This window comes from Platichthys flesus, chromosome 16 (assembly GCF_949316205.1).
Source record: "Platichthys flesus chromosome 16, fPlaFle2.1, whole genome shotgun sequence".
NCBI classification, from domain to species: Eukaryota; Metazoa; Chordata; class Actinopteri; order Pleuronectiformes; family Pleuronectidae; genus Platichthys; species Platichthys flesus.
Genome location: NC_084960.1, coordinates 15,023,074 through 15,047,692, shown reverse-complemented (window position 1 = coordinate 15,047,692; position 24,619 = coordinate 15,023,074). Strand labels below are relative to the sequence as shown.

Genomic DNA, 24,619 nt, shown 5'->3' with positions numbered 1-24,619 from the left:
TTGGGACTGAAACTGAACTCTTATATACATATACATATCCATGGAACACAAGCGTTGCACAGATTTAAACACAATGCTGTAACGTGTGTAACAAATGTGTATATGCCCTCAATAGGGGCCTAATTTGTAATGCCCCACTCATTCATATGGCCTTTTAGCTGTTGAAATCAATTATCAACAATAATGTGTTTGACGGGAGAGGCTAAATGGAGGCTTTTGTCTGCGATTAGAGTCCATTAGACTTCATTCTACACAAACTGACACACAATTTATTATCTTGTGTGAAAGAAGATGATTATCGTGTGTGCACAAGATCTGCATCGTGAAGACATGACGCTTTGAGGACATCACTAAGTTGCGTTTATGGCTTTTAAGCTGTTTTTTCCTCAAGTATGATGATTGAAACATAGTCCTTCCGTCAGCTGAGCCAGTTTTCCTTCAGTATGCGCAGCAATTGATTCCTGGCAATCCTGTGTCTCTGTGCAAGAGCAACAACAATTTCATCGTTGGACATTGTGTTAATTCTTCTGACCTCATGACTTGAGAGCAAATCGGAGTGGATTTCACGTTTAATAAAATTATCAATAGTCTCTAACTGGAAGTCCAGGACATACCTCCACCAAGGCCCAACAGTCCCCTTATGAAACCACATTTACGTTCAATAGATCCAGATTTTAATTTGATGTGGATTTGGATCTGCAACAAACTGAACACACTCATAAATATCAGTTTTCCAAACATACATAATTCATAAAAAAATATTCCTATAAATAAACTATAAACAAGGCAGAGCAAACATGTAGATGCCCTACTGATAACACATATGAATGAAGACTATCAGGAAGATCAACATAGTAAAAAATAAACACAGTGAGATGGGCTAAACCTGAGAACATGCTATGTCGAGTTTGCTGGATTCAATCTCTTCAATTTCTGTTGTTTCATAACTCGTTCAATCTTAAAATAAATGTTGTGTAATTGTTACATAATGTAGTGAAGGGCAAATCTTAATCATCCAGCTGCAAGGGAATGAATAGAGCTCCTCACTGACTTCTCAGTACCTTCCTCCAAGAAGGTTATGTTTTCACCCCCTCTTTGTCTGTCTGCTTGCTTGCTTGTTTGACAGCAGTATTACACAAAGAAGTGTTTCATTAAATATGGTGGAATATTGGGCCATGGACCAAGAAATACATTTATTTTGGGGCAGATCTCTGCAATTTGGTGCAACTTAATTGAATATGAAAGGATTGTGGAGCCTGGTGGAGGGAAGAGCTCTACTGAGTGCCATTCTAGTTTAAAGTCTGTCCATGTTAGTCCTTAAAACAGATTGTGGATCAAATGTGTGTATGTAACATTGATTGTTTTCCTCCTTCACCAGTCTGACCTGCGCTCTCATCAGTATGGGGTTGAGCCACCAATACCCTGCTCCACTCAGCTGGAGCATGTCTTAGCCTTTCACATCTACCAGAGACATCCACGTGAGCTTCAGACCTAAAGTCTCAGAAAAATATTAATGTGTTTATCACTTCACTATCCTCTAAATGACCAGGGGCAGAGGAACCACCACACGGTCATCATGAGGGAATCCCCAGTGCGTAAACAAGATGATGTCGTAAGATGCCCTCCTCCTGACACTGGACAATGGCCCCAACTCTACCCTCTTGGCCCCCTGTGTGCCCCTCACACAGGTTGAGGCTCAGGCTGCTGGTCCCTACAGCTTCTCCGTACGTCAGTGTCCACGTACGGACCTGGTTGATGCTGCGAGGGCGGAGGAGAAAAACTAGGGCTGGGATATCCCTGTCTCAAGGTGTCACTGGCTGATAGGCAATTTTGTCTGTCACTCAGGTCTTATCGCCACCAAACCCTGTGAGGTTGCTGGGCAACCAGAGGTAGAGGGGTACAGCGCTTCTTAGGGTCAACGTAATTTCCTGTGGGTGTTCCTGCTCTTCTCGTTCTCTCGCAGCGCTCATCTTTTTTACTTTATCAGCAGGCTCGTCCAGGCAGAGATCGTCCCGTTTCCAGTGCTAAAGACCAGGTGGGGTACCTGTACGCAGGTAAGGGTGTGACCTTCTGCACACACAATTTATAGCACCTACAGGAACTGAGGTCAGAGGTCAAACTGGATGGATATCTTAGCATTATGTTATAACATTTAATGTGCTTGCCCTGATAAGAGTGGGAGTTCAGTCTGAACTAATTATTGAGCTAAAGTTGTTTTAGAGCAATGAAAGTTTATCTTTACTTGAAAGAAAATCTTAGCTTCTGACATTCTTAATTGTTTGATCAAAGTCATGTCGGATTCTCCTCATTAGAAAATTACAGCAAGTGAAGATTCTCTGTCATTCAGATCATGGTATATCCAAGTGCTAAAAACAGGACTGGAAACTGGACTTGGTTAAGTTCCCTGAAAGAAACACACTTGGATACAGCAAGTGATGTTTCCTTATAATGTGTTTGATTTTTTTTAAATGTTCTCCTCTTAATTTCAGTTTTTGGCCTACCTTAGAGTTACAGGGTGAAGAATTATTACCTCGCAACAAAATATCATCCGAATATTCCTCAGTTGAATTTATTAAAATGCACTGGCCGTATTTATAAATTGTTCAAGGCATTATTATCAATCAATCCTTGTCGGTTTTTGTGCAGTTTTAAAGTGAACATGTAACTGTAAGTCTTTTTTCAGCTTAACCGTTCTTATTTAAAAGTAATTGATTGACCATTTGTTTGATAAATTGATATGAAAGAGATGAAAAAACATATAATGACACATCTTTTTCATATCAATTCATATTTCTGTATCATGGTGTAGTCTGCAGTAGTTGAATAATGTTTTAAGTTGTGCTCCGTCCTGCTGGGAACCGAGGTGTCTGCCTGACGAAGGGTGTAACCCCGAGATAAGGCTCTTGTACGTCTTGAATTTAAACTATAACGTAGTCCACCTTCTCAACGGCTGACTGATTATCTGTCCTGGGCCATGGCCGCTCTGCGCCTGTCTGGCGGTAGATGGCGGACTCTCTGTAGCGGCCGGAAAACCTGTCGTTCAATAGAGCAAAAACTCAAACAAGATGGCGTTTCGAAAATTGTAGGATTTCTGGTAAAGTTTGTCAAAGTCCAGAATTCTTACCAGAACTTGTTCAAAATTCCATACAAATGATCCGAAGTTAGTTAGTTAGTTAGTCAGCAGTTATTTCCAAATAATTGAAAAAAATTAAAAACATTGACATATGTGCCATTATTATTTTATTGCTTATGTTCCCTGGTTCTTTTTCTGTCCCAGGTAATGCACAAAGGGAGCTGAAGAAATCTTAGAAACATCGATGGATAACCATTTCAGTATGGAGGAGGTTTGTCTTTTGTCCTTTTTTCTCTAATTCTGAGAGGCAACTGTCCTTCAGCCCATTGCCGATTCAAACAGAATGCTGGTCAATATCTGCTGTCAAATGTAATGTAAATATATGGAAAGTTGACGGACACTGTGGAATTTGACATGTTTCGTAAATCTTGCAGCAAAACCTTTCTTTTCATTGTTCCATTTTCATTCAACGTCCACCCTATGTTTTTTTCCTCTCATGCAGGGCAGTGACATGTCATATGAAGACAATGACTCAGTCCTACCCTCTCCAGTTAGACTGTAAGTGCTTTTCCTCAGTGAAGTATATCCGTTTACACTGTAGCTAGGTCTAGTGTGTATAAATAGGTAAATAAACAGGTAAATAAATAAAAAAGAATCAGACAAGTTTAGGGGTGTGTTGATCTGAAGTCATACAGGGGCTGTAAAATCCCTATGTGGTTGCATCTAGGAACATTCATACCATCACAACCATTAAAACACGGAGCATTTACCAAATCACCCTACAGCCACTGGGAATTATGGACATGAATTGAATTTCAGTTTCTCTTTGGTTAAAAAAACACAGTACAACTGTGTACATTAATAACCCGGATGTTTACATGCATTCTCCATGTATTTTGCGAGTCAGAATATCAGTAATAATCGATGTGTGGCACATAACGTGATAGGGCCATGAAAGAGTCTCCAGCACCCGACATGAGGAGGGAAACACCGAGTATTCAACCGTAATTATAAGACATAGGTTGAGCAACTCTGCTCTCTTGTGGCCAAGTACAGAATAGCAGTAGAACCATGGTTACAAACTTAAATAAAAAAAATATTGGAATGCGTTTTTCCGAATCATCCTATATATTTTCTCCCCATCAAAACCTAACTGCATTGTTTTAACTCACATATGACATTTTTTATGGAGCGGAGGTGGAGGGAGCTCATCCTTCATTCTTATTTTAATTAATGTTCCTGTTTCTCCATCAGAACTCCAGCAGGCCAGAGCTGCATCTTTGACCTGGCAAGGAGGAATGAGGAAGAGGAGGGAGAGAAGAATAAGCATCCTGTGGCCGCCATCGTCATCCCCTTTGGTTCAGATGGTAAACTCCCCTGACAGTCCATGCACCTGTTGGACATTTCGTGTCTGTCCACTGACTTGTGGTTTGTCTCTGTATTTCAGCTCATCTGAACATGAACACCAATGCCACCACCAGAGGGGACGCTCAAGTTAGTCCATATTCTTTGAAGATAAAAAAAACGGCTTTGTCATTAATCGCTGTTGTCTACTGTCCATAACTAACTCTGGTGAATAACCACAGGCCTATGTGGAGCTGAATGAGCTCCAGGGCAACACCTGGGAGGAGACCAGCCGCTGGATGGGCTACGAGGAGAACCTGAACACCGCCACGGGAAACTGGGGCTCTTCTCACGTCTCCTATCTCACCTTCAAGAGTCTGATCCAGCTCCGCAAGACCATGGAATCAGGTGGAGAGTCAGAATTAAGCTGAAATCAGTGTGAAGGTTTTATGGTGTAATTCTATGGATATGACCTCAGTAACACGTGACCCCACATAATCTTAGGGGCCATCATCTTTGACCTGAACGCCAACAGTCTGTCTGCTGTGGCTGAGAAGGTGGCTGACGAGCTGCTGGACAAGGATGAGATCCGTGCCAGCGATCGCGACGACCTGCTGAGGGCGCTGCTCATGAGACGCAGGTAACCCACAGGGTTACCCACAGGGATCTCTCATTACGGTCATAATAATGTTGTATAGAGATTTGCACAATGCTCAATTTATTTGTCCTTTCAGTCAGGCGGAGGGGCCTGTGGTTACCGCCTCCGGAGACATTGAGATGCAGACGTTTTCCGTAACCAAGAAGGTATAGTTCTACATTTTAATTCAATGTGATCATCTGATCGTCAATATCATAATCATGTATCAACATATCAGACATGACACTTTCTGTGCTGCTGGATCTTTATTTTTGCAGAGAGAGAGCTCTGACAACATGGAGGCCTCAGTCGTCCTCTCAGGTACGTTCATGTTATCCTGATGCAGTCGTGTGTGTCTGTTCTTTGTGTGTGTGGTACTGGAGCAGGTGTGGTTACGAGCTGGTGTTTCCCTCAGGTGTCCTGGACTTCTTGCAGAAACCAGTGGTGGCTTTTGTCCGGCTGCAGGACTCCGTGGTGATGGACTCTGCTCTGGAGTCTCCTGTCCCGGTCCGCTTCGTCTTTGTCCTGGTGGGGCCGAGCCAGAACGGGATGGACTACACCGAGAGCGGCCGAGCCATGGGTGCTCTGATGGCCGACTGGGTGAGAGATTGAGATAACAACTCAGCAACATGTAGCCTCAGCACTGAGGACACACAGCCCCACTTTGCGTAATACAGGTGGATTCAAAGTTTCACTGGCCCGACAGGTGTTCTGTCTGGAAGCCTTCTTGGCCCAGACCGACAAAGATCTGACCAACGCCATCGCTGACTTCATGGACTGCAGCATCGTGATTCCTCCAACTGAGATCCAAGATAAGGCCATGATGGATCCAGTGATTGAGTTCCAGAGGAAGATGCTGCGTGACAGACTCCGCCCCAATGACACACGTCTCGCATTTGGCGACAGGGTTAAAGGTCAGCTTGTACACGACTTACAGGCAATACCACCTTTTAAATCCAAAATAAACGTTAATATTCGGCAAGCTACTGCTACTGTTTCTTTGTAGTCCTGAACTGTGTATTTGCTGTGGTTTACAGATATTCATCACAGTCTGAATGGAATTACACAGCAACAGAGAAAACATGTATATGTATCTTTGTTTAAAAACAACAACAAACAAATCAGATCTCTGGAAGCTGTGTATATTACACACTGGACCTTTAAATTATATGACAGAGAATTTGTTTTTTATTTCGAAACAGGGTTGGGAAAGGGAAAGGCAGCGACATCAACCATTGCATAGGGACCACCAAGGCCTGCTGGGAAATGAAGTCCTAATTTTATAAGATCAACGCTAACAGTCTTATGAAGTACTTTTAAATTTGAATTATTTATGCACAGAAAGCAATAGAAAGCAGAATTGACACACACACACATTTAGCCCGTGCTATATAAATTGGAGTTGGGCTGAACTTCTTTTGAGCAGATTTAGTGTAATTAATATCAATGACTTTTTAAATTGTGTGATTTTCCAGTTAAGAAAATTCCAGAGGAGCCGAAGGAGGATCCTCTGGCCCGTACTGGATACCCCTTCGGTGGGATGGTGAAGGACATCAAGCGCCGGTACCGTCACTACCTCAGCGACTACACTGATGCTCTGAACCCTCAGGTCCTCGCAGCCGTCATCTTCATCTACTTCGCTGCCCTGTCCCCGGCCATCACTTTTGGGGGACTTCTGGGTAAAAGGGTCTAAAACATATAAAGATGTGCCTGATTCATCTAGTTGAAGCTTGATATTGTAGTAACTCTGGCTGTTATCTAATAATAGCTGACAAGACTGAAAAGATGATGGGTGTGTCCGAGCTCATGGTCTCCACCAGCATCCAAGGTGTCATCTTCTGTATCATCGCCGCCCAGCCTGTCCTTGTCATCGGCTTCTCTGGACCGCTGCTGGTGTTTGAGGAAGCTTTCTACGCTGTACGTACAAGTTGTCCGATGTGGAAATCCCTGTGATCAATCTCTGGAAGTTTTCCTCTGTAAAATCCATTTTCCTTTTTTAATTCCCCACTAGTTCTGCAAGTCCCAGGACATTGAATACATTGTGGGTCGTATCTGGGTGGGGATGTGGCTGATCGTGATCGTCGTCATCATCGTGGCCCTGGAAGGCAGCTTCCTGGTCCGATTCATCTCCCGCTTCACTCAGGAGATCTTCTCCATCCTCATCTCTCTCATCTTCATCTACGAGACCTTTAATAAGCTCATCAAGGTTTTTCTCATCTCATCCCTCCATCCATTTCAAATCATGCCTCATCCCATCACAGTCTCATGAGTTGTCTTTTTATAACTTTGACTCCACTGACATCCCTTCCTCTCCTCTCCTCTCCTCTCCTCTCCTCTCCTCTCCTCTCCTCTCCTCTCCTCTCCTCTCCTCTCCTCTCCTCTCCTCTCCTCTTCTCTCCTCTCCTCTCCTCTCCTCTCCTTTCCTCTCCTCTCCTGTCACTCAGATCTTCAAAACCCATCCTCTGATTCTGAACTACGACCCTCTGAACACCACTCTGGACAACCCCTTCCACCCGATCTTAAAGGAGCACATCGAGTACCATTCAGACGGCAACATCACCGTGCATGAGCTTGAGGTTGAGAGGCCCTACCCCAACACGGCCCTGCTGTCTATGTGCCTGATGTTTGGCTGCTTCTTCATCGCATTCTTCCTCCGTCAATTCAAGAATGGACATTACTTCCCAGGCCCGGTGAGAAGAACTTTTTATAATTATTATTCACGGGAAGGTGTCGTAGGAGAGGTACTATAAATGAGAATTTCATGGGGATTTTGGTGACACTGTTCCTCTTTGTCTCACTAGATCCGTCGTCTGATTGGAGATTTCGGTGTCCCCATCGCTATTTTCTTCATGATCGCTCTTGATATCTGCATTGAGGATGCTTACACTCAGGTAAGTGTTTTTGAAGCATCTAAAAAAAGTTCCTTTACTTTTTTGGTTTATTGTCCAGCCGCCGGCCAGAGACATTATATTTTCGGGTTGTCCATTCGTCTGTCACCTTTCGAGAATTTCTTCAAATTTGGTTCATACATACAGTTTGACTCACAGACGATTTGATCCGACTTGGTCGAAGCGTTATCTTAAGACTGCCTTGAGAAAACCCAAATGTTCACTTGCACTCGAAGAATATCTGATTAGATTTGGGGGTTTGACGGTCAGAGGTGACCCCCCCATCAACAAACACAAAACTATTTCACCTTACTCCCTGTGATAATATTTACCCTGTATATACCGTGATAACACTGGTTCACATTTCCTGCACATAAAATGGGAAATTTACACTGAATCGATAAAAAATTATATGATATGTTAACCAAAATCTTCTTTGGTCTTTCTGAGTGAATATCTTGTCTCCTCGTAGAAACTGGTTGTGCCAAAAGGTGTTCAAGTGACCAACCCCAACGCCAGAGGCTGGTTCATCAACCCCATGGGAGAGAAGAAAACCTTCCCCATCTGGATGATGGGCGCCTGCTGTGTACCTGCAGTGCTCGTCTTCATCCTCATCTTCCTCGAGTCTCAGATTACGACGTGAGTGGCGCTATAATTTACGGGGTTACAATCTACTCCTTGATCAAAATCCGGAGATTGAATTTTTGTTTCTGTCAACCATATCTACGGACCATCAGGCTGATTGTGAGCAAACCTGAGAGGAAGATGGTGAAAGGATCTGGTTTCCACTTTGATCTGCTCCTCCTGGTCACCATGGGAGGAATCGCCTCTCTCTTCGGGGTGCCGTGGCTGAGCGCTGCCACCGTGCGGTCCGTCACCCACGCCAACGCTCTGACTGTCATGACCAAGGGCCCGAAACCGGAGATTGAGAAGGTGGTTGAGCAGAGGATTAGTGGCATTCTTGTGGCCATCATGGTCGGTAAGGGCTGCCCTCCACAGACACGTACACCGCAGGATCAGGATAAATGACCGGTTTCCTTGAATCCTCATTCTTCTCTCTCTGTCATCTCTCCAGGTGTTTCTATTTACATGGAACCCATACTGAAGATGATTCCTATGACGGCCTTGTTCGGCATCTTCCTCTACATGGGTATCACCTCTTTGAGTGGCATCCAGATGTGGGACAGGGTACTGCTGCTGATCACACCGAAGAAGTACCATCCCTCTGAAGCCTACGCCACCAGGGTACGCGACTTCCCCAAATACAGCTCACTTACATCGATGTATTTTCATGTGGCACAACCTGGTGTCTCTCAATAATAGTACAAATACAATGTCAGTTTCAGTGGTTTGCACTTTTTTATTGCTGACAAATAAAACGCTGTAAAAGCATAACTTGCACAACCAAGTCCTATTCAACAGCCCTGCAAGAAATCATTCATTTACTAAGCATTTTTGAATTCCTTATTTGTTGTTAAAGTGTCAGACGGGTCTTGAATCAAGTATTTCTATTTAAAGGTGGTAGTTTGTCAGTCTCAGCTGACGAATTACATGAGATCATTAGAGAGACACCTCCACAAAGAAACACAGTGTGATCATTTGTGTGTCTCTCTCTGGTTGTTTTGTGTCTTTTGGTAATGACTCTGTGTCTCTTTGTGCTCATTTTGCGTCTCCCTATGTTGTTTTTGAGACCCAGTAGTTGCATAATGTCTCTTTGTTGTGTTTCATTACTTCCCTTTGTAGCCATTTTGCGACTCTGGTTATTTTGCATCTCTTTGTGGTTGTTTTGCATTTCCCAGAGGTTTTGTTTGTAGTCGTTATTTCTATCGACTGTCTTGATGTGGCCATTTTGTGCCTGCTTGGGGCCCATGGGTTCCTTAACGTCATCTAACCCTCGGCCTTTGCACAATGGGGCTGCTCTGTGATTCCCATCATCCCTTTATTTTTCAATTTGACATCATCTTAAAACAATACCCATTTACATCGTCTCAACATGACTTAGTGTATTTTGCATTGTCTCATGTCTAGCTCCTCTGCTAACACGCTCCTCCGTCTGTTTTGCAGGTAAAGACTCTGCGGATGCACCTCTTCACTTTGATCCAGCTCGTGTGCCTCGGCCTCCTGTGGGTGGTGAAGATGAGTCCCTTCTCTCTGGCTCTGCCTTTCGTTCTCATCCTCACAATCCCTCTGCGCATGTTAATGACCGGCAGGCTCTTCTCCGTCAAGGAGATGAAATGTGTAAGTACCCCTCTATATTTGTATGTCACCCCAGAAGCTCAGACACACGTTATTGTGTTATTGAACATGCAGGTCCCTGTGTTGTAACCAGATGGGTTTGTGTTGCAGCTGGATGCGGATGATGCCAAAGTGACATTTGAGGAGGAACCTGGGGTGGATGTGTACAATGAGAGCCCTCTGCCATAGACCATCGCCATAAAATTCATATTAAAATCACAAACTTTTTAGGTGAGTCTGTTCTTGATTACAAGCCAGACTGAATATCAGGTACCTACAAATATGAATGCATAGATGTAAACAACACTATGCTGTTTCTAACTGTTCTGTTATAAAACAATGTTTTACCTTAAAGGGAAATTACCTTTCATTATCTAGGCCTCAAACTTTAGTCCAGCAGCGGAAACTTTGTTTGTGACCATCTTAGAAAACTATTATAAACAATCCATAATGTCATTAAAAGGAATTACTACTAGTCCAGCAATCTCTCATTTTCCATATCTCGTGTGGAATTAATTTAAAATGCTTCTTTTTTGTTGTTGTTTTTGTTGTAACTGAAGGTGCTGTATATTTAAAATCATAGAAAATTTCCTCTGGATATTTTCCTTTAGTATGTGAGGTATATTCAATCATTGTATTTTTTTTTTCTAGAAATGTCTAAACTGCAGAATACAGTAGCTTTAAAGTAATTCCCAGTGCTTCCTTGTGTAGACCGACCCATGTTGTGCTGATACAATTTCATGAGCACAAATAATGACTTTTTGTGTGATTCCTGCCTCTTCTGCATAAATAAGTCTGTCCACTAATTATTCCCAAACATGTTTTAAGCAGTGTTACTCAAGTTTTCCTCGATTTATATATTGTGTATGATTTACTGAATAACTTCTCCTCAGGTGACCGTGTTTAATGGACTTAGATTTGATTAAAAAAAAGGGACGTGCAGGAAAGAGTGGATGTGATTGTTTAAGCCAACTGTTGCACTGATAATATAGTCAGCGACAAACTTATTGTACATGTATCTCGTAAAGCATTAAGTGTTGCCTATCATGTGTTTGCGTGCTTGAAAGACTGTACATCATTTCGATTTACACCTTATTAAAAATAAAAAAATAAACATCCTTTAAAGTCCTTTTTTTCTTGAATGCAACAGACAACACGTCGTCACATCACTCATAAAAATCACTGTTATCAATTATCTCTGCAAGCAACAGGAGAGGATGTTCAACAGGTCCGCGATGCATGCAATTTAGCTGCATGCTGCATTCAATGTTGTCAAGTAAGTTCCAGCTTTCAGTACTCCTCTTTGGAAAACAACATGGACACTCTAATACCATTATTCTGAAAATAGAAAATTTTACTCTACATCAAGAAGACAGAAGTAAACAGCATAGAGATTCCGCTGGATACTTTATTTGATTTACATTATCAGACTGGTTCAATAGGGCAATTAGAAAAAAAAATAACAGAAAATATATGGTACAGAATGAAATCGAGAAATATTACTATGCATTTTAAAGTCAGGTCATTAATGTGATATTTCCTCCTGTTTAATGACAGTTTATTGCAGGTGCCTCTTATTCGGTTTATAAACGTTGCTGAAAATTATTGTTGTCACGAATGCAGCTTCTAATGAAAAACTTTATTCACTTTTAATGAAGGCTCCTCACGTGATGAGTATGTATTAAATTGTCACTGAGGGGAAAAAACGTCATAAATAGATGTATGAATGATTTGAAATAAGAACTTTGAAGAAAATACCAATAATCTGCAATAAACTTACGTTAAAATTGCATAATTTACATTTATATTGATGAACTGAGGCTTGAACATTTATAGAAATGACACGTTACTTGTGGCAGTAGTCGCATAATGTATCTGTTGTGTTTTATTACATGTGACTCTCTGGTTATTCTGCATCTCTTTGTGGTTGCTATGCATATCCCAGAGGTTTTCTTATAGTCGTTTCTTCTATCGACTGTATTCATGTGGCCATTTTGGGGCCAATGGGTTCTTAGAGATCGTCAAACTCTAGGCCTGTGCACAGTGGGCCTGCTGCGTAATGCCACATCATTATTTTATTTTGTCAATGTACATCATCCTAAGACAAGACCCTATAGAATCATAACAGCCTGACTTAACGTATAATTGCTTTTTCACGTGAGAGGAGGAGAGGAGAAGAGGAGAAAAGATGACTGAAGAGAAGGTAAGTGTAGGTACAATCAAAACCAATTTGCTTAAACTTTTGCTAAATTATCTGTACTTGTCTTCATTGGTGCATATTTTCTCTGTTCAATAAAACAAAAAATACAATAAAATATTAATATTAAACATTGTGGTTAACTGTCTAATCTGTGCACATGCTGATTTAAATATATGTATCTATATTTTACATAATTTGATTCTTATTTAACGGTATTTCTTAAAATATAAAAAAAGAATATGAAAAGTTATATAAAATACAAATAAACGTGTTTCAATAATCAAGCAAACATTAGACATAAACTTCGGTGTTAAACAGTGTGCTCCTGTCGACTTTTCCCACCGCCGCTGAAGGCAGCAGGATTTAACGAGGTTCAGTGGCTGGAAGTCATTTGCGGAGCCCGGGTGGAAGTGACGGGATTGGACGAGCAACGGACCCGCCCACAAACACGCAAGGTGGAGTTGACAAAAAAAAAACACTACGTTAAAATGAAGCTGTCAAACAGCCGCAAGAGTTTCCTCAAAGAGGAATCGAGCAAAGTGAAAAGACACGGAGCCGGTGGAGCTGTGTGCGACACGCTCACCGCTGACTCACGGAGATCCTAAGATTAAAACAAATATTTATATAGATTATTATGTTAACTACGTATGAGTGTGCGGGGTGAGGCATTGATTTAAATCATCACTGGCACACGTTTGGCTTCCATGAAACTTCCCTGATTACACACTGCAAAGTTCGGCCGCGAGATGAGGCAGGTTCGCTCTCCGGGAGAGAAACGAATAATCGCCCACGGTTGGGTTCGGAGACATCGGGGGGGGAAAAGTGAACGTCCCGGCGTCGCGAAATGGTTGGCTGGAGAGGAGCTGGTGCGCGCTGAGTGGAGGGGGACGGCGAGAGAGATGGAGGCGGGGGGGAAGGACCATCTCTGCGGGGACCGGAGCCCGGGACCGACGGCGCAGTGCTGGCTGTCGTTCAACCCTCCCCTTCTTCCTCCACAACCACGCCGAGAGACAGGTAAGCCAGCGCAGCGGCCGCTCGGTTTCATAACACGGCGAGAATGCACGGAAAACCCACCGGAATAGAATAGGAACACCCCGAAAAATACGCATTTAATGTTTTGTTTTATTTCGGAAAAAAAAACCGTGCTCGGTTTAGTCTTTGTGGCCGCGAAAGCAACCAACCGCTGAGGCACAGCACGGAGGAGCTAGGTCGGCCATACCCGGTTTTCTTGTCCTCTAAAGCGGGGAAGAGGCTGCGCGTAAGACCCGGAGGTAAATGTGGAGTTTTCGTTAAAAAAATAATATCAACCAGCGGTTGTGGTTGTGCTAACTCCCCCCGCGCACACTCGACTTTTCGCGCTGGGAACCGGGCTATCCGCGTGGGGGGGACTCAGCGGTGGTTTCCGCGCCGAGACCTCCATGCGGCTGTCGGCGGAACAGCCCGCCGCCTCTCTCGGTTAGCCATCAGGGATCTCGGTTTAATATCTCACCGTGCACACACTCGCCCTCTCTCTCCCCCTCTCTCTCTCACGCCGAGCTAACCCCCTAGAACCGCCGAAGACCGAGCCACGGAGAACCCGCCTTTCTCCTCCTCGCTTGTGCTGCCGCTCGGGGTCGAAGGGAAGGGGAGTCTGCACCGCCCTGGGCTTTTAGGTCCGGGCTCTGTTTTTCCGTGTTTGCAGTGCGCCATTGGACCTTGTCACGGTAGGTTTCCTCGTCGAGCAGAGCTGAAGCATGGCGGACCTGGAGCTGTTTGTCGCGCCAGTGAAGCAGCTCAGCCTCGGTTGTTGACGCTTTCCCTCATGGAGGTTTAATTTTCGATTTCAACAGACTTTAAACCGCGCAGGAACGTAACAGCTACCATTAAACTCCATCTTTCCGACTGTAACGTCGAGTCTCTAGCGTTGCACGGTGAGACATATTTTCCATTTTCTTCTTTCTTCCTGTGCCTCCGCAGCTCCCTCCAACCCACCACCGTGCATTTCTCTGGCCATTTGTTCCAAAAACCAGACCTCGGCTCCATTTGGAGCTTTTTCAATATCGTTTAGCTCTATTTAAAACGACAGCTGTTTAATAATTATTTTAAACGATTTGTCCCGTTTATGTGCTCCTGCTCTAGTAAACGGGGTTGTTATTAAATGTAAATGAGTTAAGTTTTGTAGTAAACACGAACGTTTCAAAAAAATCGGGAGTGCAGGAGAAATGCCCGATTTAAGCACCATTTGTCGTGCCAAGGCGTCCTTGGTCATGTAATGTTCCAGTTTTGATGTGGAAATTAAATGAAATATAACAAATATGATGTTTAAACGACTCGACGTTTACGTAAAATCTGATCTGTGGTGATGTAAAAGGTTTTATCTTGAGTTTCCGTGGATCTTGGTCCCACGGTCGACGCCACACTGAGCTGGGGCCATCAAGGACACGATGAACAACGAGCAGCCGCCATCATGGAGGGCAGCTCGGCTACGCCTCGCTGAAGAATGCACTGCATGTTTTGCGCTCCAATTCCCTCTTAAAACGTTAAAAATCGGACTAAAGCTGTGTTCGAATAGTCTTTCATAGACGCTCAACGAAAGAAAGCGAACATTAAATATATTTTTTATCGCTCCGGTCGGAGTGAAACACTTGAGGAGGAGATTATAGGTTTGCACGGCGGAGCTAGATCCGCAGCCAACGGTGGTGAGGTGCCTCTGCCGACTGGCGCATTTGGCTGCAGTGCTTCCAGGCCGCCATTCCCCCTCGTCGGAGACCGAAAGCATATCCCCCAGTCCGTGGTCAGCTGGTTGCCTACAGCTGCCTGTCCGTCCATTCGCTTCCTCCTTCCGTGGATCCTCCCCAACCTCCGCTCCGACACAAAATCCTCCATTACCGAGCGGACCAGGGCGAGGGAAATGGTCGCTGCCGTGCGTCCACGATACTTTAGTCCCGGAATAAGGACGGCAGTCATGCGCCAAATTCCGCCTGGAGAAATTAGCGCGACGGAGGAGACTCCGGGTGTCGTAGCTAGTTGGTGCTAGATGAAGCCCTGCGCAGTGTTATTTGAGATTTGAAGCCGTCACTAGCGATAGCCTATGTCTCACCATGTAGCGTAAACGTTTAAGGGGCGGTGTAATGATCATAAACCATTATCTCGAGGCGAATTTAACATCCACCACTTGGAAACGACACTTTCCCGTCGGGATCCAAGTCATGACTCCTTTTTATGGTGTTATATCAAAATCACATGAATATTAAACACTTTAAAAAAAAAAACCATTATAATAAAGCCCCGAAATTTAAAAAAACGTATTTTTGAGTAGGAACTGATCGTGTCTTATTCATATCAGGGATTGTTTTATTTTTGAATTAAATGTCATGACAATGATAGATCATGTTTTATAACTTTATTTGTGTTGCTTTTGTAGATACGAGACAAAAGACTACAAATGAACGGAGACATGGAGGTGGCTGCACCAGTGCAAGGTGGGGTCTTGGACTTTCCCCTTTTTACAGAAATGAATATATATATTTACAAATATTGCTTATATAACTTAAGTTATACATTTTGATTATTCATCCCTATGCCACTAATCATGTTGTCTTTCAACAGCATAATCATCCTAGAATTATGACTGTATTGAATTAGTGTCTTATCAGATTATTATTCTTCATTCTGCTCCTTTTGTTCAAGATTTTCGTTTTGAGTCCTGATTTAAATAGTTTATTGCTCAATGAGTGAAATAAATGAAAATATCTCTGTAACTTGGCTACTGAAGATCCAATGAGTGAAATAAATACAATCATACAGGATCAAACAATGATTTTTTTCTCTCTCCATGGTAGCATAAATGAACAATTGTTCCAATAGTAGGACCAAACATGCAATTGTAACCTTTAGAAGACTGTGATGGGTATTTTTTACTGGTTTCTCATACATTACCCACCAATTATTAAGGGAAACATCATTAATCACTTTAATGATAAATGGCAGATTTTACCGAAAAATTACTCTAGACTTTCAAATGTTTTCTCCAGCCCGTGTTGTAACAGGTCACACCATAAATGGTCATCCCTATATTTATTAATATGTTTGATTTTTTTCCTTTTTTTACATCATTGACAGTTTGGGCACAGGATGACCTCTTGAAGTTGCTGGAGGCCATGCAAGTGGCCCTTCCTCAGAAAGACATGACGAAATATAAAACATCAGAGTCCCACCTCGACTGGCAGAAGGTGGCCTTCAACACCTTCACAGCGGAGATGTGTAGGCAGAAGTGGCTGGAAGTCTCTAAAGAGGCAAGTCGGTTAAATTCATATTGATTTACTTGTGATGTGCGATTTCTTGTTTGCTGTAAATCAAGTTTAGTGCTCCCTTAAGTTAATGTTGGTTTAATTTTTCTGCTTTATCCACAGATTCGTAAATTCAGGACTCTGACAGAACTGATTGTTGATGCTCAAGACTACATCAAGAACCCTTACAAGGGCAAGAAATTAAAGGTGAGTTAAAACAATTAGCTTGACTGATTTTAATGAACAACTTGCCGTTTAAGAAGATAACGCAGAATTTTCATTCCCATTTCTACCCATGATGTATAGAAACATCCAGATTTCCCCAAGAAGCCCTTGACTCCATACTTCCGCTTCTTCATGGAAAAGAGAGCCAAATATGCAAAGCTGCACCCTGAGATGAGCAATCTAGATCTCACTAAAATCCTCTCAAAGAAGTACAGAGAGTTACCTGAGAAGAAGAAGGTAGGTTTAACTTGGTGAATAACTTTGACTGCAGTACCGTTTAACATTAATGTAATGAAACATTTTCTTTTCTTCAGAAAAAATACGTTGAGGACTTCTTAAGAGACAAAGAATCGTTTGTCGGCAGTATGATGAAGTTCAGGTAGGATTACTTATTGCTAGTCCTCATTATTATGCAGTAATAACATTGGTTTTATTAGGCCTTGAACTCTAGCACCATTAAAGAGGATAATTGTGTTTCAATGCTGCCTTATTGTGTGTAATGCAGGGAAGATCACCCAGACCTTATGGAGAGCATGGCCAAAAAAGGTTCAAATGTTCCAGAGAAGGCCAAGACGCCTCAACAGCTGTGGTACAACCATGAAAAGAAGGCCGTCCTCAAAACACGCCCAGATGTAAGCATTGCTGCTCCTGCGCAGAGAATACAGCCTCTTGAACTATGACTTTGTGGTTCCACAGATCTTAATTTTCTCTGTTTGACACCAGGCGACCACCAAAGACATTAAGGAGGGACTTGGCAAACAGTGGACTCAACTGTCCGACAAAAAAAGGCTGAAATGGATCGCAAAGTCTCTGGAGCAGCAGAAACTGTATGAGGTGAGACCACAATAAGGGTGATGTGTTATCAACTTCTTATGACGGTGACAATGTGTCTGTGAATCATTTTCGTCCTTTTAAACGGTTTGTGTCCTTTTATTATTTTTAGCTTACAATGCGGGATTATATCCAGAAACACCCGGAGCTTAATATGGTTCAGGGGGATTATGTGAAGTCCACCCTGACAAAGGCTGAGAGGCACCTCAAGGACAAATCTGACGGCCGACCCGACAAACCACCACCGTGAGTTGTAGTGAAATGTAGCTCACACATCAAGATGATCCTGGTCGTGGCAGAGTTATTTAGACCAAACTGTGTGTGTGCTTTCAGAAATGGTTACTCGATGTTCTGCGCTGAGTTGATGTCGAGCATGAAGGACGTACCCAGCACAGAGCGCATGGTGATGTGCAGCCAGCGGTGGAAGCTGCTCAAACAGAACGAGAAGGACGCTTATCAGAAACGCTGTGAACAAGTCAGTTCAGAATCAACACGCATTATATTAGAAAGAGGTCGATCACCTTAATCCTAACATGTTCTTCTGTTTGTTTGTTTTTTCAGAGAAAGAAAGATTATGAAATTGACATGAACAGATTTCTCAGTGTAAGTCTCACTTTTTATTAATCATGTTTTCTCGTTCTGAGTTTTGACAGTTATAGTTTGTGCTTTACTTTTTTGCTTTAAGAGTTTCGTGTTTATAATTTCTCTGCTTGTGGTCCCGTGTAGAGTTTGTCAGTGGAGGAGCAGCAGCGTGTCTTGGGCGAGGATAAGTTTGGTTTAAGGAAGGGTAGCGCAGCAGGCAGTCCTGCCGCCAAAAAGAGAAATGCGAAAGCAAAGGTATGAATTTGTACAAAGCAACATCCACCCAGTTTTTACAGGTGGTTATAGTCTATGCTTTTCTTTTTTTTTTAGTTGGCATTTTGTAGATTGTTGTAGTTTCCTTCTCTGATTTTGTTTTGCCTAATATCTGTAGGCCAGTCCAGAGAAACCCAAAAGGCCCATTTCCGCCATGTTCATCTTCTCTGAGGAAAAACGGCCAAAGCTGCAGCAAGAGCGACCAGACCTCTCTGACAGTGAACTCACAAGACTGCTGGCCCGCATGTGGAATGAACTGCCAGATAAGAAGAAGGTAAACAGTTAATATTATACTGCAGAAGAAATGCCCCGCCAGTAGAGCCAAATCATATTGATTTATGATGTAATAACATTTTTCAGTATTTAAAATAATTTATCTTGTCTTGGTTATTCAGGAAAAGTACAAACGTCTGGAGACGGTCCTAAAGGCAGAGTCAGAGAAGAAGGAGAAGGAAGATCGTAGTCGTTTGCCAGACCCACCTAAGACTGCTCAGGACATTTGGCAACAGAGTGTCATAGGAGACTATCTGGCCAGATTTAAGGTAGGCATGGCTCCTATTTCCCAGAAGTACATCTGGTGGTTGGTTATGGCCATTGTGTGATACAAAAGAGTTAGGATAAGGTTTTTGAATGTCAATTTTTAATTTTCAATGTTTCGATATATCATTAAGAATGGGAATAGTCGAATTCACAGCAGTCCTACTTCAACAAATAATGATCTTGGAGGGCACTTGGAGAGCAGACACTTCAGCCAATGCCTTTTCTCACAATGTCTAAAGGAAATCTATTTTGAACCCTAATTCTTATAATACTGCTAACAAACCAGTGAAAACATAACTTCATTAGCAGAGGTAACCACAGGTTTATGATTCAGTAACCAACTACTTTCTGCATAAAGATGTAAATTATTATTTTTTTTATCGCAAGATTAACGCAGAGCCGCCAACTCTCACGCTTTCGCCGTGTGACACACGCTTTTGCATGTTGGTGGTTGACTGAGTCACAATAATTTTTTAAAACATCATCGTATCAGGCCGTCATGAAGTACAAGGAGCGGGCGAGTGTGTCTGTCTGTTTGTGTGGTTCCAGATAGCGCACCGTAGCCCCGCCCCCTGCCCCGTGCACTCGCCCAGGGAGACACAGTGAGATCAGAGCTCGTTCACGTGAAGCAGTGACTCACTGCTTCTTAACTATGAAAACAGTGAAAACAGAGTTTCTCTGGTCTCAGCCTATCAGAGATCAGCGCCTCAGCTTCTCGATCAGAGCAGAAGCTGCAGTTGGTTTCTATCACGCTTCAGTTTCTGTGTTCGCCTCCAGTCTGTCCTGCTCTCGCTTTTTGTTTTAATATTTCGCCAACTAAAATATATATTTTTAAGCTACTAGGCTGCAACTATATGTTTTTATTTATTTCAAAATAGGGTACTTCATACATTTTCCACAAATATGGGGAGGACTCAAATAGCCCTACACAGTTCTGTGTTTAATTTGTTTCAAAGTAGGCCGACACTTGCCTGTGTATTTTGTTGCTTGTCTGTTTGAGAGGCCTGACTGCTATGTTCAACGCAAACTTGAAAAAAAGAAAATATTAAGCCATGGTTTAACTGCGCTATAGGCTGAGTCCTTGTTAACCTGAAATGTGCACTTTATAATTTTATTTTGTACCGCCCTGTTTTGCAATGTTGTTTTTCAATAAAATAAAACATTTGCATAGAGCAAGCCAAACCACTTTCCATGTTGATAGAGCATTAAAACCCCCAAAAAATGATGTAGAAAAAATGAATGAAGGGACATTAAGAATAGGTACAAATTTGTGTATATGTTCTCTTGCAGAGCGACCGACCAAAGGCTCAGAAAGCCATGGAAGGAACCTGGAGCATCATGGAGAAAAAAGAGAAGATTATGTGGATCAAAAAGGCAGCAGAGGATCAGAAAAGATATGAGGTATCATCATCATCATCATCTCTGTTCAGCAGGACTCCTTAACATTCATATACAATTCCTCTGAGAACCAACCAGTGATTGATCTTGCTTTAACAGAGAGACCTGTGTGAGATGCGCTCACCTGCTACTGCCGCCATTGCCTCAGGGAAGAAAATGAAGTTTGAGGGTGAACCCAAGAAACCACCATCGTAAGTGTGTCACACCCGGTTCATCCACGCATTCTGTTGCATAGTTACAAAATTGCAAATATTTGAGATGTTTTTTCCCCATTGCTTTTTCTCTAGGAATGGATATCAGAAGTTCTCTCAGGAGATGTTGTCCAACGGAGAACTGAATCACCTCCCGATGAAAGAGCGGATGACTGAGATTGGTAGCCGCTGGCAGAGGTTATCTCTGAAGGACAAGGACCGTTACAAGAAGATTGCTGAGGAAAAGCAGAGGCAGTATAAAGTCATCCTGGAACAGTGGCTTGCGGTATGGACCGATTGTTTGGGGTTTGTTTGAGTCAAGAATTATCCACTAAAAATAATTTGTCTAACACACACTTCTATCCCCATGCAGAGCTTGTCCTCACAAGAGAGAAACACCTACAAAGAATATACTTCACAAGTAAGTCAGTTATTTTGCTCTCATGGTTGTCACATACAAGATCAGATAATGTACACCTCTATACCACTATATAGTACCTCTATAAACATCCCCGCTTGTTTTGACACCTTTTTACCTTTTACCTTTCAGAAAAGGAGAACGACTGCAAAAGCAGGAGGCCCCAAAGCAAAGCTCAAGAAATCTGTGAGTGTGGACTCTGATTCTTCTGTCTCCATCCATCAGAATCATAAATCAGCTGTTAGTACACTTTTAGCCAAATCTGATGATGTCTTTTCTCACAGGACACTGAGGAGGAGGAGGAGGATGAAGAAGATGAGGAAGAGCCGGAGAAGGCTTCTTCTTCCGCAGACTCCTCCAGCGACGATGACGAAGATGAGGATGATGATGATGACGAAGAGGACGTGAGTGACATTTCTTATTTGTCGCACACAGTGGTATTAAATTGATCTTGAATATGCTTGATGATATTTTTTGTTCCAATTTCGAAGAAGGACGATGAGGACGACGATGAGGCGGACGACAAAGAGAACAAGTCAGATGACAGCAGCAGCGATTCAAATTCACAGGCGTCGTCAGACTCTGATTCGGACTGAACTGGGCCGTCGTCACCGAGACGAACTGAGCAGCGCTGAGCTGAGCCAAGAGTCCGGGGAACTCTGCCATTGTGCCAACCCTGCTCTCCTCCCACCACCAGAGGGAGCCCCTGCATTGCCTCATCCATTTCACATTCGCCCACTTTTTGTTGCAGTGTCACTGATCTGTACTCACGGAGGGACCCTGCCCTTATGTCCAATATCAGTTTTGTTCCCTCCCCGCTGTGATGGTTAATTCACAGAACGGGCTGCTGACATTATGCCAAAAACAGCATCCCACTGGTTTGAGGATGTCGTGAATAGTTTTGCGCTGGTTTCAATCTTGATTCACAGGTTCAGTGGTTTAAAGTTTGAGTTTTAACGTCCCTCCAGTGTTCTCTTATTCTGGTGATTAGTTAACGACAGATGGCATTAGTTGTCAACTGGCTTCATGGAGCCAAATAATAGTAAGGGGGGGGATCACTTTAGGGAGGGGTGTGTGCGGGGCACTGAAAAATTGCACTCTTCAGAATGTTTCCTTTTTAACATTTATTTTCCTCCAGAATATTGTTGCTTTGTTCTCTCTTCTCAATTTGTGATGTCGATTTTATCATTTGGTTCTTAAAGAGTTGGTATTTGTTCAGGAAAAAAACAAGCCATTATGAATGTCTTTTTTTTTTTTTTGTTGTTGCTGGAAAGTTTCAGAACTTGTTATTTACCCAACTGTTTTCATTTGAAATAAGCAGTGCCTATAAAATGTTCACTCCCCTTGAGTTTTTCATGTTTTATTGTTGTTAAAGTGGGTGTAATGAGGCTTTTTGACTAAACCAAAACTCCTTTTCAATAGTACATTCATAGGAAATTGACTTATTTGCTGCAGTTGTGGCTCCGCCCAACTGTGATCAGGTTTAGTGTGAAGTGCAGCAAACATTTGAACACAAAGCTGAAACTGACATTGACTGACTTTGTGACAGCAACAAGCTAAAAGGAGATTTGCTTGTGATGCCACAAGGAGATGATCTGAGATACAAAACAATCTATTACATTTGTAATAATTTTCTTCAGTATTTACGATAAACATTTCATAGCAGGTGAGGATTTGACACGTATGCCATTACACCCTACTGAGCACATTTACAGCAGTGTCTTATCCTTAAAATTTAGATTTTGCATCACTGGTTGACCTTACTGTGGCCTGGGGCGTCCTCTGTCCCTTGAAATTCTACTTGCATCCATCCCCAGAGTTATTCTTTCAATTAAACTTGTTGCAGGTGATCTTTAATGTTTTTATTAGTATTACTAAAAAGCTGTTGGAGCTTCTAGATACAAATGTGTTTACTGACAGTTTACACCTTGATTACACATTAAAGTGATCTCCATTCAACTTTTCTGTCTTGAAACAATTAGATTTGTACTTATTAAATTGGTTCATTTGATTTTATATTGCCCCTTAGTCAGCATTCATGTAATTTGTCAAAAGGCCTTTTCGCAGCTGCTGCGCTTCTGTGTTTAGAAAACAAAAAGTCTCAATGGTGGTGGAAATGTTATAGGCACTTCAGGATCCGTTGCCATGTGTCCGTCAATTAAAGTGTTACTTGTTATCACGCACACATTCTCGAGTCCGAAACAATCTCTGTTGATTCAGTTTGTTCCGTTAAGTTAGTGACAGTGTTTACAATTTGTCACTAATGCTCATTTTCCATATTTTAAGCTCAATCTGACCTTTTTAAAGACTGTCATACAGTTGGTGTGTGTTTCTTCTGTCATCTTTTTACTGTTCTTTTACAGTTTGTATGAACGGTCAATAAGATTGTTTTATTTGTAAGCAGTTGTGTTCTGATTCATCTGGATTTTATTGTGGATGTTCAGTTGTGTGGTTCCATCTTATTCTTTTATTGGAAATTGTAATTGTATTGACTTTAATCCAATCTGGATTTAAGTCTTATGCTTTTCCCAAAAAAAATGTGTGCACTTAATGTAAATCTGTCCCTCTGCGTGAGTTTGTGTGCATATGCACATAGCTATATATGAGGGTGTATTTGTGTTTTTTTTTTGTTTTAATGTTAGCTAAATTTTTTTGCTGTCATGTTGCAACCCCTGATGTGACGGCAGCATGCATGTATGTGCCTGTGTGGGGAGGTCATACCAACACCATGAATGTAGATATTGTTAAATCTTTTTCATTTTTTCTCTCCAAAGTTCTTTGGTAATTCTTTGTCTCTGCACCGTTGTGTCATTTGTTTTCTGAAAACGGACAAAAACTGTCATTTAAGCTTTGCAAACAGATGAGTACATGGCAATTATTGATAATCTGTTAGTAATAGACTGATTTTGACCATTATGAGTCTCATCAAAAACTGAAATAAAACCAGCCTGGGCTATCAAAAACAACTTGGGGGAGGTAAAAGGAAAGCGATTGCTGATATCGATTGATGGGAGTTTGTTAAAGGGATTTCGGGGGAAAACGAGTTGCCAGTGGAATTTGGTAAATGACAACAAAATAAGAAAAAAAAAACTTGTAATTTTTTGTAAATACTGTTTTTGTATGGAGTGCTAATTGTTTTGTTAGGTCTTTGATTTGGCAAACCCTCATCTGTGACTTCTGGGGCCAGTGGGCCTTTCACACACAGGGGAGAACTTTTGGTTGAATTCACCTGTTTTTGTTTCTTCTCTCCCTTCTGTTGGTTTATAGAAATATCTAAGACTGCAAAGCTTTACAAGTTTGTACTGCTGACCATTTGACAAAATTTGATGTTTTCTATAGCCGAGGGTGCTCTCATGTCCTTGTAGTTCAAGTATTTGGGCAAATAAAAAAAATACCTTTAACAGTTAGAGAAGTGTTTTCTGTTAAAATAAGCAGACAGAATGTAGATGAATACTGATGTACTGGATGAACATCAATTTAATTGATGTGAAATAATTATGAGGTTTGGACTGTTGG

At 42.1% G+C, this 24,619-nt stretch overlaps 2 protein-coding genes across 6 annotated transcripts; both read left to right on the top strand.

Moving 5' to 3' along the window:
* The first annotated feature begins 1,913 nt into the window (after positions 1 to 1,913).
* slc4a1a (solute carrier family 4 member 1a (Diego blood group)) lies at positions 1,914 to 11,296 on the top strand. The gene is made up of 21 exons (XM_062408861.1): positions 1,914 to 2,054; positions 3,278 to 3,344; positions 3,576 to 3,631; positions 4,328 to 4,440; positions 4,521 to 4,567; positions 4,660 to 4,825; positions 4,922 to 5,057; positions 5,152 to 5,221; positions 5,333 to 5,375; positions 5,470 to 5,654; positions 5,761 to 5,968; positions 6,530 to 6,733; positions 6,823 to 6,971; positions 7,066 to 7,260; positions 7,499 to 7,744; positions 7,856 to 7,945; positions 8,415 to 8,581; positions 8,680 to 8,921; positions 9,018 to 9,187; positions 10,007 to 10,180; positions 10,289 to 11,296. The coding sequence occupies exons 2-21, from the start codon at positions 3,318 to 3,320 to the stop codon at positions 10,364 to 10,366; spliced, it is 2,766 nt and encodes a 921-aa protein (XP_062264845.1). The 5' UTR covers positions 1,914 to 2,054; positions 3,278 to 3,317; the 3' UTR covers positions 10,367 to 11,296.
* A 1,940-nt stretch (positions 11,297 to 13,236) lies between these two features.
* On the top strand, positions 13,237 to 24,504 carry ubtf (upstream binding transcription factor). Of its 5 annotated transcripts, none has more exons than XM_062408866.1 (21): positions 13,237 to 14,080; positions 15,781 to 15,838; positions 16,479 to 16,651; positions 16,769 to 16,852; positions 16,952 to 17,107; positions 17,185 to 17,249; positions 17,376 to 17,502; positions 17,594 to 17,704; positions 17,814 to 17,947; positions 18,035 to 18,176; positions 18,263 to 18,304; positions 18,428 to 18,538; positions 18,675 to 18,830; positions 18,952 to 19,098; positions 20,387 to 20,497; positions 20,594 to 20,685; positions 20,782 to 20,971; positions 21,059 to 21,106; positions 21,236 to 21,289; positions 21,388 to 21,507; positions 21,598 to 24,504. In XM_062408866.1, exons 2-21 carry the CDS (start codon positions 15,802 to 15,804, stop codon positions 21,697 to 21,699), a joined length of 2,202 nt encoding a protein of 733 aa, XP_062264850.1. In that variant the 5' UTR covers positions 13,237 to 14,080; positions 15,781 to 15,801; the 3' UTR covers positions 21,700 to 24,504. The 5 variants fall into 5 exon arrangements, with proteins under 5 accessions (XP_062264850.1, XP_062264849.1, XP_062264846.1 ...); XM_062408865.1 differs by having other exon boundaries at positions 13,239 to 13,648; positions 21,595 to 24,504; XM_062408862.1 differs by having other exon boundaries at positions 13,239 to 14,080; positions 21,595 to 24,504.
* Positions 24,505 to 24,619: the final 115 nt, after the last annotated feature.